Raw genomic sequence first — 15,902 nt, forward strand, 5'->3', positions numbered from 1 at the left:
CCGGATGTGACGCCACTAACTTACGCCTCAGGGATCAGAGAGAAGCGAGGTTCTCGTTCTGAGGGACAGGCTTGAGATCGGCTGAAGAGAGCGGGCCCGGGCTCTGTGAGGAGGCAAGGTGAGAGGCTGAGGGAGGACTGAGGACGCCCCCAACCCAGAGAGAAAGCCCTAAATAATTCAGCGCCGCCTCTGCTGCCAGCTCTGGACCACCTGAGGGCAGACTTCTCAGGCTGGGTTGTCACTCCCCACCCCCGCCCCCACTCTCTCTCGCCGCTTAAGCCGCAGGGGACTCTGGGAGTCAGAGCTTGGTGTGACCAGGGCAGGGCTGGGAGCCACCCCTAAGTTCTGCCAGCATCAAAGTCAGGACGCTTAGAGAGGGCTCTGCCCCTGATATCAGCCCTGGGAAGCCCCGGTCATGGCGACCAGGAATGCAAATTCTGACGTCGGTATCTGGGGCTGACGGAGGGAAAGGGATATTGGTACCAAGAATGTGGCTTCAGGGGAGCAGAGGGTGGGCCCAGACCCTGCTGGGAAATGAGGGAGTCATGAAGGGATCCCAGGACAGGGTGCCCACCCCACCCCTGTCTCAGACTGAGATGCCTCCTCACTTGGCCTCAGGAATCCAAGGGACGGTGACTCAGGTCAGCGGCGGGGGGGCGGGGTAGAGGAGAGCAACCCTGCCAAGAGCCAAGGGGAGGAAGAAGAGAGAGGACTCAAGGGACCTTGGAGTCCAGATCAGTGGGGACCTCAGCCCTGGGCGGTTTCAAGCACGGTGGCCCATGTGATGTGTCTTTGCTGTGCCTTTGGGGTGTCAATGAGGAGAGGGCTACAGTCTGAGGAATGAAGCCTCAGGTCATCAGAGGGAGGAGTCCCAGAGCCCTGAGGGAGGACTCAGCAGATCCCCGCATCTCAGAACTAGGAAATCTGTCCCTCCTATCAGCTCTGGAACCTCAGGCAGGACTCTGAGGAAGGGAAGTGGCCCCCACTTTCTCACCGGGGATCCCAGGGAGATGGTAGCCTTGGCGTACAAGACTCATACACGGTTCAGCAGGAGGCAAAGGGCTGGGCCCTGTCGGGAGTAAATCTGAATTTATTTGGGGGGACACCCAAATAAAGAAAGTCTCCATCCCGTCCCCCTCCCCTCTCCCCTCCCCCCCGCCAAATCTCCTCCTTCTGTCAGCTTTGGGAATCCCATGCAGGTGTCAACATGTGGTGCCCCTCCTCAATTTCTGCCTCCCGGGTCTCAGGGTGATGAGGACCTTGGTCTGAGGGTTGCTGAAAAGTTATCATAAGGTTCCACACTTGGTCAACAGAAGGAGGAGTTCCAGAATCTGCAGGACCCAAGGTGTGCCCCTTAGTGAGGACTGGAGGTACCTGCAGCCCAGAAAGAAGGGATGCCACAGAGTCTGGCTGTCCCCTATTCTTAGCTCTGAGGGGACCTGATCAGGATTGACACTAAGTGGCAAGCTCAATTTTGCCACAGGCAGGAAGTTGAGGAACCCTCAGGGAAATGGAGTCTTAGTGTAAAGGGGAGATATCCGCCCTGGACACCCCACAGGGGTGACAGGATGTGGCTCCTCCTTATTTTTGTTTTGGAATCTCAGGGAGGTGAGAACCTTGCTCTCAGAGGGTGACTGAAGTCAACACAGGGAGCCCCTCTTTTCTACAGACACAGTGAGTCGCAGGATCTGACAAGAGTCCAGGTAAGGAACCTGAGGGAAACTTGAGGATATCCCCAGCCCATAACACAGATAGGGGCCCCACAGAAATCTGCCATGACCCTACTGTCACTCTGGAGAACCTAGTCAGGGCAGTCTGCTGAGGCACCCTGTCTTATACAAGGATCACTGGTCTCTGGGAGGGGGAGGTGTTGGTCTAAGGGAGTTGCACTCGGGTCAGCAGAGGGAGGGTCCCAGACCCTGCCAGGAGTCAAGGTGAGTACTGAGGGGACACCATTCTCCAAACGCACAGGACTCAGCCCCACCCTGCCCCTCCGTCAGCCACGGGAATTCACAGGGAACTGTGGGTAGATGGACTCCCCTCACTTCCTCTTTCCATGTCTCCTGGAGATAGGGCCTTGGTTTAAGGAAGTGGCCTCAGGTCAACAAAGGGAGGGTCCCAGGTCCTATCAGGCATCAAGATGAAGACCAAGCAGGCTCCTAACCCCAGGACACATGGACCCAGCTGAATATGGCCACCTTTTGCTGTCTTTTCTGGGAGGACCTCCGCAGTTGTGACCAGATGTGGGTCCCCTCATGTCTTCTATTTTGTATTAGGATGTAAACTTTTGATCTGAGAGTTTCTTAGACCAGCAAAGGGGCAGGGTCCAGGCTTCTCCAGGAGAAAGGTGAGAGCCCCTGTGTGAGCACAGAGGGGACTACCCACCCCAGAGTAGTGCGGAACTCAGAGTCCAGCCCACCCTCCTGACAACACTGGGAGGCTGGGGCTGTGCTTGCAGCCTGAACTCTGAGGGTCCCTCAGTTCCTCTTCCAGGAGCTCCAGAGACTGTGAGGTGAAGCCTTGGTCTAAGGCGGTGTTTTCAGGTCACAGAGCAGAGAGGGCCCAGACAGTGCCAGGAGTCAAGGTGAGGTGCATGCCCTGAATGTGTACCAAGGGCCCCACTTGCTCCAGGACAAAGTGGACCCCACTGCATCAGCTCCAGCTACCCTACTGTCAGTCCTGGAGCCTTGGCCTCTGCTGGCTGCATCCTGAGGGAGCCATCTCTCACTTCCTTCCTCAGGTTATCAGGGGACAGGGAGACCAAGAGGTCAAGAGCTGTGGGACACCACAGAGCAGCACTGAAAGAGAAGACCTGTAAGTTGGCCTTTGTTAGAACCTCCAGAGTGTGGTTCTCAGCTGTGACCACTTACACCCTCCCTCTCTCCCCAGGCCTGTGGGTCCCCATCGCTCAACTCCTGCCCACTCTCCCACCTGCTACCCTGATCAGAGTCATCATGCCTCGAGCTCCAAAGCGTCAGCGCTGCATGCCTGAAGAAGACCTTCAATCCCAAAGTGAGACACAGGGCCTCGAGGGTGCACAGGCTCCCCCAGCTGTGGAGGAGGATGCTTCATCATCCACTTCCACCAGCTCCTCTTTTCCATCCTCTTTTCCCTCCTCCTCCTCTTCCTCCTCCTCCTCCTGCTATCCTCTAATACCAAGCACCCCAGAAGAGGTTTCTGCTGATGAAGGGACACCAAATCCTCCCCAGAGTGCTCAGATAGCCTGCTCCTCTCCCTCAGTCATTGCCTCCCTTCCATTAGACCAATCTGATGAGGGCTTCGGCAGCCAAAAGGAGGAGAGTCCAAGCACCCTACAGGCCCTGCCAGACAATGAGTCTTTACCCAGAAGTGAGATAGATGAAAAGGTGACTGATTTGGTGGAGTTCCTGCTCTCCAAGTATCAAACGAAGGAGCCGATCACAAAGGCAGAAATACTGGAGAGTGTCATAAAAAATTATGAAGAACACTTCCCCGTGATGTTCAGTGAAGCCTCCGAGTGCATGTTGCTGGTCTTTGGCATTGATGTAAAGGAATTGGACCCCACTGGCCACTCCTTTGTCCTTGTCACCTCCCTGGGCCTCACCTATGATGGGATGCTGAGTGATGTCCAGAGCATGCCCAAGACTGGCATTCTCATACTTATCCTAAGCATAATCTTCATAGAGGGCTACTGCACCCCTGAGGAGGTCATCTGGGAAGCACTGAATATGATGGGACTGTATGATGGGATGGAGCACTTCATTTATGGGGAGCCCAGGAAGCTGCTCACCCAAGATTGGGTGCAGGAAAACTACCTGGAATACCGGCAGGTGCCTGGCAGTGATCCTGCACGGTATGAGTTCCTGTGGGGTCCAAGGGCCCATGCTGAAATTAGGAAGATGAGTCTCCTGAAATTTTTGGCCAAGGTAAATGGGAGTGATCCCAGATCCTTCCCACTGTGGTATGAGGAGGCTTTGAAAGATGAGGAAGAGAGAGCCCAGGCTAGAATTGCCACCACAGATGATACTACTGCCATGGCCAGTGCAAGTTCTAGTACTACAGGCAGCTTCTCCTACCCTGAATAAAGTAAGACAGATTCTTCACTGTGTTTTAAAAGGCACGTCAAATACCACATGATCTCACTCATATGTGGAATAAAAAAAAAAGTTGATATCGTGGAAGTAGAGAGTAGAACAGTAGTTACCAGAGATTGGGGAGAGGAAGGAGAAGAGGGGCTTGGAAGCAGTTAGCCAACATGGAAAATTACATTTAAACAGGAGGAATAAATTCTAGTGTTCTGTTGCGCAGTAGGATGACTATAGTTAACATTAAGATATTGTATATTACAAAATAGCTAAAAGGAAGGCTTTTCAATATTGTCACCACAAAGAAGTGATAAACGCATGAGGTGATGGATACACTACCTGATTTGATCATTATACTACATATACATGAATCAGAACATCAAATTTTACCTCATAAATATCTACAATTGCATGTCAGTTTCTTTTTTGTTTTTTTTTTTGTTTTTTTTTAATTTACGAAAGCAAATGACAAGAGAAATCAATGAAGTATGTAGTGGAGGGCCAGGCTGAGGCTGAGGAAAATACAGTGCATAACATCTTTGTCTTACTGTTCTCTTTGGATAACTTGAGAACTTCTTTTCTTTTCTTCTTGGTATTTCTTCTTCTTCCGTTTCCTCTTCCTCCTTCTCTTCTCTCTTCTCTTCTCTTCTCTCTTCTCTCTTCTCTCTCCTTCTCCTCCTTCTTTTTTTTCTTTTAACAGAGTCTCACTCTATTGCCCCGGCAGGAGTGCCGGGGCAGTCTAAGCTCACTGCAACTTCCGCCTCCTGGGTCCTGGGTTCAAGCGATTCTCCTGCCTCAGTCTCCTGAGTAGCTGGGATTACAGGTGCGTGCCACCATACCTGGCTACTTTTTGTATTTTTTAGTAGAGATGAGGTTTCACCATGTTGGCCAGGCTGGTCTCGAACTCCTGACCTCAGGTAATTCGCCTGCCTCAGCCTCCCAAAATGCTGGGATAACAGGTATAAGCCACTGCACCCAGCCTCTTCTTGGTATTTTAAAATGTTGTTACTTTTACTAGAGAGTTTATGAGCTTCAGAATCTAAGGTCACACATTTATTTCTGTTTATCCAGTTTAAGAAAGAGTTTTGCTATTCTGTAAAACAAATTGGGAACCCTTCGATCTTATTTGTAATCTGTAATAAAATAACATGGAACTAGAATAGTAATTTTCTTGGACATATAAAAAATAGTAAAATAGAGAAAATAATGTTAAGTGTTAGTATTTTTATTTGTTTATTATTTTTATTTTATTGTCCTGCAAAGTTAGAAGTTATATCCCTGGATCTTTGTTAAGTCGAAATTAAACTGTAATAAATAAAACGTTTGCTCACTGGTTCATATTTTTCCCCAAACATCCACTGAGCATCTGGTCTTTGGAAGGCCCTGGGTCTGTAGTGGAAATGTTAAGTCAGAACCACCTTTACCCATAGGGTGGTAGAGTCTAGGGGCTGCAGTCAAGTAATAAGGTGGTGAGATATCCTCTAAGACCTAGAGGAAAAGTAAGACAGGGATGAGAATATTGGGTTGTAGGTGACAGTGGTCACGTACATCTCCTGAGCCAGGACTTTTGGGGCTTTGAGAAACTGCAGTTCCTTCTGGTGAAGATGAATCCAAAGAAGCTGGGTGGTGCCAGGGTCAGAGCCTCACATAGTTGAGAGAGAAAATCCTGGGATGTAAAACTGCTCTGAGCAGTTCCTTTTGGGTGGTGGATGAACAGAGAAGAGTCCACCTGGGGCAGGAATGGAAGGTGTTCTGCACTCTTGTCTCAGTGCAGGTGAACATAGCACAATAACTAGGTGATAGATGCTCATCTTATGCAAGGGTCTCCTGAGAGATAAGGATCTCATAATAAATAAGCCTATGAATTGATGCCTAGAAGTTAGCTGACTCCATTAGAGAAACATTTTAATTGGGTCATTTTTTATGTAATTTGTACAACACTAAGCAAGGGCTAGAATTTGGTGACGAAATGAATGAAAATCATGATTTGGATGGAAAAGAACCTTGGAGAGAGGGAAGGAGTTGATACTTGACTCATATTCCATGAGCTTTGAGCAGCATCCAGCAGGGAGAAACTCCTGCACATGAAATTTTGAAAATACATCCTCTTAAGAGGGAAAATTTACAGTTTTATTTATGAAGCAACATTTGTGACTGATTTGGGATTCCACGTCCCATTGAGCTGCATATTCTGAGATGTACTGGATAATAATGACAACAAAAAATGCTGAGTAGACTGTGGTGGGATTTGAGGTCAAATAATATTAGAAATAACAGCCATCTGCCATTCATTAAACTTCTAAATATGCCAGGCCCTAAGCCAGGTGCTTCACTTATATTGCTCATACTCCAGTAGTCCTATTGGACAGGGCTTATCACACCTGCTTCACAGATAAAGAACCCAAGGCTCACAGGGCTTGGGCATTTCCCAGAATCACATGGCTAGTAAGTAACAGGGCTGAAACCAGACTGCTGGTCTGAATTTCTGTAGAGCCCATGCTGTTCCCACTCCTCCCAGCTTGAGGCCGACCTCCTGAATAATACTTCATTTCTCTTCTCAGCACTGTACTATATCTTTCAGGTGACAAAAATAGGAACTTTGAGTCCAAAGTATCAGTAGTAGGCCTAGAGAAGGTGACAATGAGAATCAAACACCATTTCAGGGCGGCCTGTGGACCTTATTAATCCAGGGACCTCCTGTGTCAATCCCCAGGGTTCCTTGAGAGCTGACTCTACCCAGGAGCTGGCACTTCTGTTCAGAGCCAGCACTTCCCCACATTACAGCACCCTTTCCCTGGTTGTCCCCAGTGTTCCTTCCTGTGAAAATCTGGAACCTGGCCTGCTGCATAGCTTGTCACTGTGGTCTCTGCTAAAGGCTGTGCCCAGAACACAGTAGAGAAGCCCAGAATCGCCTGTTCTCCCTGTGACACGGAGCGTGCCTACACCCTGCAGAAGTACTCTGAGTGTTCTGCCCCATTCCGGGAAATCTCTCTTATAGCGGATGTCTAAATATCAGTGCCCAAAGCCAAATTTATGTAGAAATTTACGTTGAAAGGGCCATTCAACTTCTCCTCTGCTTTCAAAGGATTTGGTCAGGAGCCAGGGAAGGAAAGCAGACAGGACATCCTCGGCTGGCAAGGGACGTTAGGAGGATGCAGGGAAGAGCAATTACCAGAGTCCATGAGAGAGACCACATGTGAAATCAAGTCCACAGAGCCCCAGGCAAGCTGCCACTCAGCTCTGAATCCAGATTTCAGCCCCGTGGGGGCAGAGACCTGAGGGAGAGAAGTGGGAAGTGGCGAAGGAGGACAGGGCAACAAACAGGGATAGACTTGGGAAATCTGGACACCATCATCGTCAACAGGATGTGGCTCTGTGATCTTAATGGGCAGGACTGTTGGCTGAATGCATTAGCGGCATGCTGGACACCTTATGCTCTTTCAAGATTCCCCTCCCTCTGTCAGGAAGAATATGGCTGGCTCCCTGCATCATTCTGGGCGAGCTACTTCTCTTGACAACTCCAGTGGCCCTGTGCACCCTTGCCAGCATCCCAGGGCTGGGATCTGTCTTTATGCCTACTGGGGCTGGTGAATTATCCCCTGGGGAATCTCCATAGAGGTTGGGCTATGTGTGTGGGTTGCTGACTGATGATCAACAGCTGAGACTCACCAGGAATGCCAATGATCAGTGGAAGGTGGTAGTGGGGCTGCATGGAGGGGAAATTGGAGGAAGAGTGCCCTGGGACTAATCAGCTCAGACTCTGCAGATGAAGGGTTTGTGTGGACATGCCTTGAAAATAATCCAGCTGGTATCCCTGACTCATATGGCCTCCTGTGTCTTCTGAGCTCTTGGCACACAAGGGGACAGGTGTCTTGGGGTGTAATCACTGGCCCATGTTGCCACCAGACACTGTCTGGGGTAGAGGGCTGGCCAAAGGTGTGGACATGGGCAAGTTGGATGGAAACCCTGTGGAGATTGCAGCCTTCATTGTTAAACTGACAGAACATGTGGGGTCCAATGCAAAAAGCATCATGCACCGTCCTGCTGGGAGCATCCTCACCTCCAAGACACTGTTTGGGCCTGAGGAGAAGTCATCTGCAGTGACCCTGTCATGGTATTTTCCACAAGAATTCTGAACTGAAGTGAGCACAGGTAAGGGAACTGTGGGTTTCTTTGTGAAGGCAGGAGGCCCACACAGGGGCCGGTTCCACACTTTGAATCAGCGAATTCCCATGCCTGATAATTTCATTCATACAGTCATTCATTCATTCATTCATTCATTCATTCATTCATTCATCCAGCAAATTTATTGAATACATGCTGAGGAAATATGAGGTAACAAAACAATGTGACAAGGCCCTTAATCCAGTCTGTGGGGGATGTAGGGGAGATGGTGAGGTGGTATGAGTCACTCATCTGAGTTAAGGAGGCCAGGAAAGTAGAGCCATACTTGGGGGCAGGCCTTGCACGAGAAAGGGAGGGACAGTCTATGACCAGGTCAGCAAGCTGGCCTTCTATGACACTATTGATCTGATTTTCTTCCTCGATGCTGCCTGTGTGTGAAAGCAACTGCCACTTTCTGTGCCCACCTGCCTTTGTTAATAGGGAAAGTGCTCATGGTTGGCAGATGCTTACTTCTGCTCACCTCAAGTCACTTCTACTGAAGGAACGGTTTTACTGCAAAAGCACAGGAAGAAACTTTTGGGGATGATAAATATATTTTGCACCTTCACTGTGGTTATAGTTTCATGGGACTATGTATTTGTCAAAACTCTCTGAATTGTTTCTCAGTATTTCAGAGAAAAAGTAAGCACGAAACAAGGAAAGATATAGATTACCTGATTCAAATTTTAAACAAACAAACAAATAAAGATTGCATCCAATTATAGCAGAATAAACATTCCTCTCAAGTGTGCATAAAATATTTACCAAGATAGATGGTATTCTGGGCCATAAAACAAATCTTACAAATTGAAAATATTAGAAATAATAAAAAGCATATTCTTGAAGATGCTTCTTGAAGATCATAAGGTAGTTAAGCTCAAAATCAAATACAAAGATAACTGAAAAATGCTCAAATATTGTAAATTTTAAAATATGCTCCTAAATAACCTATGGATCAAAGAGGGAGTCTTAGGAGAATTTTAGAATATACATTAAGTTGAATGAAAATAAAAATATAAGTACAAAAATTTGAGGGATTCAGCTAAAGTAGTCCTTGGGGAAAATGTATAGCATATTTTAAATATTTATATTAGAAAATAAAATCTAAAATCAGTAACCAAAACTTCCACTCTAGGAAACTAAAGAAAGAGGAACAAGTTGAATTTAAAGGAATTGAAGAGGATCCCACCTTCCTCCCTTCCCAAACTCCCACCTCTTCCCTCCTTCCTCCCTCCCCACCATCCTAGAACACACACACACACACACACACACACACACACACACACATCATTTTACAACAGGTTCTTTTTATTTTGATCACCATGGGGTGTACCCTGTGGGGTGTAAAATGTACTGTAGACCCTGTTGGCTATTTATTTGGGGTTAGACCTCTGGAAACTTTTCAGGTAAATCCGAGTTCTCTGGTCTTGCCCTGAAATTACTGGTTGCCCAGGGAGGTTTTTTGTTTTTCGTTTGTTTTCCTGGAATTCCTGAAAAGGTTTCCTTTTCCCTTCCTGGTGGTCTTAGGAACCTGAAAGGACAACAGGGAGATCACAGAAGGGGACTGCTTTTGGGGAAGAGGATGAAGGAGGGGTGGGAACAGGGGCTTCAGGAGAAGGGGTACAGGCTGGGGTGGGGGTGTGCCAGGCGAGGACAGGTAGGAGTCTTGGGAGGGAGCAGTCAAGGGGAAAACTAAGAGGAGCTTCTCTCACATTGATAGGACTTAGACCTAGTTTGACAGGGGGCCTTCCTGTTCCTTGCCTCTTTGAGGTTATCAGGTGGTTGTTCTTTGACACCTGGGCTGGAGATTTGTGGTTTCCTGGTCATCTTCACCATGTCAGTGTCACTCAATCGTCTACTCCACACCTCCTGGCCTCCTTATATATACGCTCCCTTCCACAGTGACAATAGGCCATATCCATGAGCTTTGATGGATCAGCAAGCCACTGCCCAGCCAATGGTGGCTCTGAGGGGTGAGAGGCTTAGACATCACAAAGCACCACAAGGACATTGTCATGGGTGGGAGAGGGGAAGGGGCATGGGGAGAGGGAAGAGGGGAGTCTGATGACAAAGCCAGGATGCTCTGATTGAAGAAAAAGGGGACATTTCTTTAGCACTCCTAAAGAACTTTCCCAAACTGAGTAGCGGTGCTCCTTTCCTCCCATGTTCAACTTGGGTGGGTCACATGGCAGGGAGAGAGTAATTCCTCTAAGCCTTTTCCCAAAGTCACCCCATTTCAGTGCTTCCTTCTGTGTTCTCCCACCATTATCTAGTTTTTGTATGTCTTACCAGAAATCTCTCCAAGGTAATCTGACTGTGTTTAAATATATGTGTAGATGTGAATCATCCTACTTCCCTCCTAAAAATTTCTCTTATGCATCTTGAGGACCACTCACTTGCATACTACCAAGGAACTTTTCCATATTACCGATGGAAAAGTATCTTTAGAAGTCTCCTGGGGTTTCAGTTTTCCCCAGTCTGAAATCACGGCGTTCAAGCTGTCAAACTCCAGTGAACACGCTTGTTCCACTGGATATCTTATGTGTCTTCTTTCAACTGTGGGGTCATGCTCATCTCAGTAGATGTAGTACCCAGGCATGGATTTTAACAGTGTAGAGTGAATGAGGCAGATTTTCATGCCAGAAATTATGCAGGATATTTGCATGTAGGAAACTAAAACCTAAGACTGACGAGTTCATGGAACAGGGCAGTGTTGAGAATAGTTCAACAATGTGCCTGAGGTTCTGTCCAGTGTAATAGGTTTTTTTTAAAAGGCCTTCATATTGGAAAGGGACAAATAAAACTGTCTTTATCTGCAGAAAATAAGAGTATACAGAGACAATTCTATCTATCTAAAAAAAGCTTCTAAAACTAATAAGAGTTTAGCAATGTCGCTAGATATAGATCATTATACTTGTGGTTTTATACTAGCAGTGAGCAACTGGCAATTGAGACAAAACCAACGCAATTTAAAATAGCATTAGACAATAAATATTAAGATAAATATAACAGAAGATGTATCAGATCGATCAATTGAAAACTATAAGACATTAGGGAGATAAATTTAATGAGGATCTAAGTAAGCAGAGACATAAACTTTATTCATGAGTCAAAAGACTGAATATTAAGATGTCACTTGCCCTCAAAGTTTTTGATAGATTCAATGCAATAAAAATCAAAATTCCAGAATTGTTTAAACATAAATTGAGAGGCTGACTCTAACATTCATATAGAAGTGTAAAGGCCCTAGAATAGCCAAGAAAACTTTAAAAAATAGAACAAAGTTGGGGGAGTTACCCTACTTCATTTCAAGGCTTATAAACTAACAATGATCAGTATAATGTGGAATTGTCATAATTATAGCAGTGTATCAATGGAAGAGAATAAAGTCCAGGAATGGATCCACATATATATGCATATATAGACAACTAATTATTGATAAAGATGCAAATGAAGATTAGAGGAGAGAAATGATAGTGTATTCGACCATTTGATCTGAAACAATTGGATATCCATATGCAAAACTAAATTGCAGTCCACACTCTATCTATCTATCTATCTATCTATCTATCTATCTATCTATCTATCTATCTATCTATCGAATCTATCAATCAAGGGAGAGAGAGAAAGAAAGATATTTTAAGGAATTGTCTCAGGTGACTGAGGTCTGATAATTCAAAATCTGCAGGACAGGCCAGCAGGCTAGAAACCGATGCAGCGTTTTGATGTTCCAATCTTGTGGTAGAATTCCTTCTCCAGGAAACCTCGGTCTTTTAAGACCTTCAACTGATTGGATGAGGCGCACCCACATTATGGAGGTAAAATGCTTTACTTAAAATCAACTGATTGTAAATGTTGATCACATGTACAAAATACCTTCACAGCAACAGCTAGGCTAGTGTTTGACCACACAACTGAGTACTATAGCCTAGAAAAGTTGACACATAAAACTAACCATTGCACATACCTTGCCCCATACAAAAATGTAACTCAAAATGAATCGTAGCCCTAAATGTCAAAAATACTTTTTTTCTAGGAGAAAGCAGAAGAAAAGTTTTACAACCTGCGGTTATGTCTTAGTCAGCTTTGGCTTCCATAACAAAATGGCATGGATTATCTAGCTAAAGCAACAGAAACTATTTTTTTTCACAGTTTTGGAGACTAAAAGTTACAGATAAAGGACTGGAGGGGTGGGTTTATTATTCCCAGCTTGTAGATGGCCCGTTCTCATTATGTTCATTCTTGTCCTTTCATCTGTATATGTGCATAGAGAGAGGGAGAAAGTGGGGGGAGAGAGAGAGAGAGAGCACTCATGCAAGCACAAGAGTGCTTTCTTGTGTCCATTCTTATAACCACACTAATCCTGTGGAATCGAGGCCCCACCCTTATGACTTCTTTTAATATTAATTACTTTCTTAGAGGCCCCATCTCCAAATAGAGACACCCTGGGGCTGAGGGCTTCAAAATATGAATTTGATAGAGGACATAACCATTAGCAAAGAATAAACACATAGATTAATAAAACAGAATAGAGCTCAGAAACAGACTGGCACATATATAGTCAGGTGAATTGCAACAAAGGCAATAATGGTAAAAGTATAGTTTTTTCCAACAAGTGGTGCCTGAACAATTGGACATCTAAACACAAATAATAATAATAATAACCTAGACATATCCTGACAAATTTCACAAAAATCAACTCAAAATACATCATAGATCTAATGCAAAATGCAAAAACCATACAACTTCTATAAGAAGGCATAAGATAAAATCTACATAAATTTGAGTTTGATGATGAGTTTTAAAATTCAGCACCAAAAGTATCATCAATGAAGGAAAAATTAGCCAAGTTGGACGTTATTAAAATAAAAATCTTATGTTCTGTAAAAGACAGAGTTAACAGAATAAAAACAGAAGCTACAGACTAGTAGAAAACATCTGTAGTACATATATGTGATGAAGAACTTGTCTCTACAATATACACGACTTCTTAAAACTCAACAATAGAAAATAAACGAAAATAGTTGAAGATCTGTACAGACACTACACCAAAGAAGATATATAGAGAAATAAGCATAGTAAAAGTCCTGGACGTCCTTTGTCATTAGAGAATTGTGTACTAAAATCTGAAACCACCATACACCTATTAGAATGTCTAAAATAAAAAAAAAGACTAATTGCTAGTGAAGATGTGGAGCAACAGAAACTCTCATTCACTGATGGTGGAAATGCAAAATGGTGCAGCCACTTTGGAAGACAGTTTGGAATTTTCTTTAAAAAACTGAGCATAGTCTTACGATAAGATTCAGCAATCCTACTCCTAGGTATTTACCTAACTGATTTGAAAACTTATGCCTACATAAAAATTTGTATGTGAATGTGTACAATAGCTTGTTTCATAATCACCAAAACTACAAGCATCCAAGATGTATTTCTTTTGGTGAATGGATAAAAAAACATAGATTAAAAAACAGAATAGAGCCCAGAAATAGACCTGCACACATATATTCAGGTGATTTATAACAAAGCAATATGCTGAAAGTATAGTCATTCCAACAAAAGTTGCATGAAAAATTGGACATCTATATACAAACAATAATAATAACCTAGACAAATCTTTAGGTATTTCACAAAGATTAATTCAAACTACGTCATAGACCTAATGCAAAATGCAAAAGTTATACAACTTCTATAAGAAAACAAGAGAAAATTTACATAACTTTAAGTTTGGTAAAAAGTTTGTAAATTCAACACCAAAAGCGAAAGTAGCAATGAGCACATGTAGCACCGAGATGTAAATTTCTAGAACCATTTCCCATTAAAAGGAACCAGATCTCTGGAGAAATGGCTTAGTTTAGGACTGGGGCAGAGCATAAACCCAGTAAGCCTAGAGCATCTTGTAGTCCTAGAAATGGAGGGCTGAAGAATATGATAAAGGACATCACAGTGTTGTATTCAGCCAAATCCAGACTATGGAAAACTGGAAAGAATACAAGATCTGTTTCTTTCCAACAACAAGAAAACAGTGGCAAGAAAACAGGTCATGTGGAGCGGACCTACAGATGAATGGAAGACTTAAGGGGTATGACCAAAAAATCACTATATAATACTATATTTGGGTACTCATACAAAGAAACACAATTTTTATAAAATATAAGTCTACCAGATAAGTGTGTAAAACAGTTGAACATTTGATAATCATTTTTTAGAAATGAAAATAGTAGGTTTTTGTTTAATACAAAGTCCCTATCTTTTAAAAATATCATATTGAATTATTTAGAGATGAAATCGTATGATGTCTTAGATTTGCTCCACGTTACTCCAGCAGCTTAGATGCAGGTAGGTGAGTGTCTAACTGGAAACAGCTTTGCCATGTAGTTAAGGTTATTGATGCTGAGTGTCAGATACACTGGGTTCACTATATTAGTCTCTCTATTAATCTATATGTGTGAGGCTTTCCCTAATAAAACATTTTTATCATAAATATCACTCCACTAAAAGTTAAATCATAAGTGAAACTGATCACTTTGTTGAAACAAATAAATAAGTCACCAAACTGATCCAAAAAGAAAACCTTAGTTAAACTATACAAACTGAAACTATACAAGCTTAAACTATTCAAAGCTCAAGCTACCCTCAAACGTTCCATATTAGTCAGTTTTGGAGGCCGATTCTACTAAATGGTCAGGGGAAACTAACCACCATCTTATCTCAGCTCTTCCAACGCACACAAAATACAGACAATTGTTCATTTCGTTCTCTCAGACGAGCCCTCTTGGATTCAAAAAACAGATGAGGACCACCTCCCACCCCTGATATAAAAAAACACATCAAGCAAGCTCTGTTGCATAGCAGCAAATATCATGTGTAAATTAGTATAATATTAAATGAACATACAGGCTCTGCCCAAGGAAAGAGAATATGATTCCACATTAGGAAAAAAAGTTTCATTGTAATTCTTTACATACAAACTAGAGTAGAAAAAAATTCGATTGTGTCAATTGGTACAGAAAAAGCTTTTGAAAGAAATTCTATGAGTTCGTGGTAAAAATATTTAGTTAACCTATATTGAAAGATAACTTCTATTTCCTAAAATCAACAGCAAACAAATGTGAAACGTTCAAAGAATTATTAATGTCAGGAACAAGAAGTAGATGTAGGCTATTATCTCTGTGTTTTAAATCATCATTGAGACACAAAGGCAGAGCTATAAGTATTAAAATAAATAAGCTGTGTGAATATTGGAAAAATACATAATGTTTAGTGATGATACCAGTATCAGTCTTGAAAATTCAAAGGAATAGGCAAGTGGAATATTCAGGTGAATGGGCTTTCAGAAAGAGGTGTGTAACAGATTACCATAGCAAAATCAAAATGTTTGACATGCAAAAGTAATACTTAATTAGAACAAATAAGAGAAAATATGCCGTTTGCAATAGTAACAAAATCCAATAATTACCTGCAAAGAATCCTAACAAAAATGTATAAGGTCTTTCTAGAGGCAACTATCAAAGTATACTGACAGATTCAGGTTAAAAGGGTCTGAAATAAAGAGGAGCATAACCTATTCATTAATGGGGAACAGAATATTGTAAAAATGTCAATTATACTTAAATTATTTACAGTTTAGTGCCTTACCTGTAGCCGCCACAATTACCATCAAATTTGGGCTGC

At 43.5% G+C, this 15,902-nt stretch overlaps 1 protein-coding gene across 3 annotated transcripts; it reads left to right on the forward strand.

The window, feature by feature from the left end:
• The first annotated feature begins 14 nt into the window (after positions 1-14).
• Positions 15-4,135, forward strand: LOC105541290 (melanoma-associated antigen 10). 3 transcript variants are annotated; one of them, XM_011982237.1, is made up of 5 exons: positions 32-118; positions 1,605-1,703; positions 2,494-2,584; positions 2,741-2,814; positions 2,890-4,135. In XM_011982237.1, the coding sequence occupies exon 5, from the start codon at positions 2,955-2,957 to the stop codon at positions 4,062-4,064; it is 1,110 nt and encodes a 369-aa protein (XP_011837627.1). In that variant the 5' UTR covers positions 32-118; positions 1,605-1,703; positions 2,494-2,584; positions 2,741-2,814; positions 2,890-2,954; the 3' UTR covers positions 4,065-4,135. The 3 variants fall into 3 exon arrangements, with proteins under 3 accessions (XP_011837626.1, XP_011837627.1, XP_011837628.1); XM_011982238.1 differs by having other exon boundaries at positions 53-118; positions 2,494-2,512; XM_011982236.1 differs by lacking the exon at positions 2,494-2,584 and having other exon boundaries at positions 15-118.
• The last annotated feature ends 11,767 nt before the right edge of the window (positions 4,136-15,902 follow it).

The sequence above is a fragment of the Mandrillus leucophaeus genome, unplaced genomic scaffold (genome assembly GCF_000951045.1).
Source record: "Mandrillus leucophaeus isolate KB7577 unplaced genomic scaffold, Mleu.le_1.0 Scaffold2370, whole genome shotgun sequence".
Classification (NCBI taxonomy): domain Eukaryota; kingdom Metazoa; phylum Chordata; class Mammalia; order Primates; family Cercopithecidae; genus Mandrillus; species Mandrillus leucophaeus.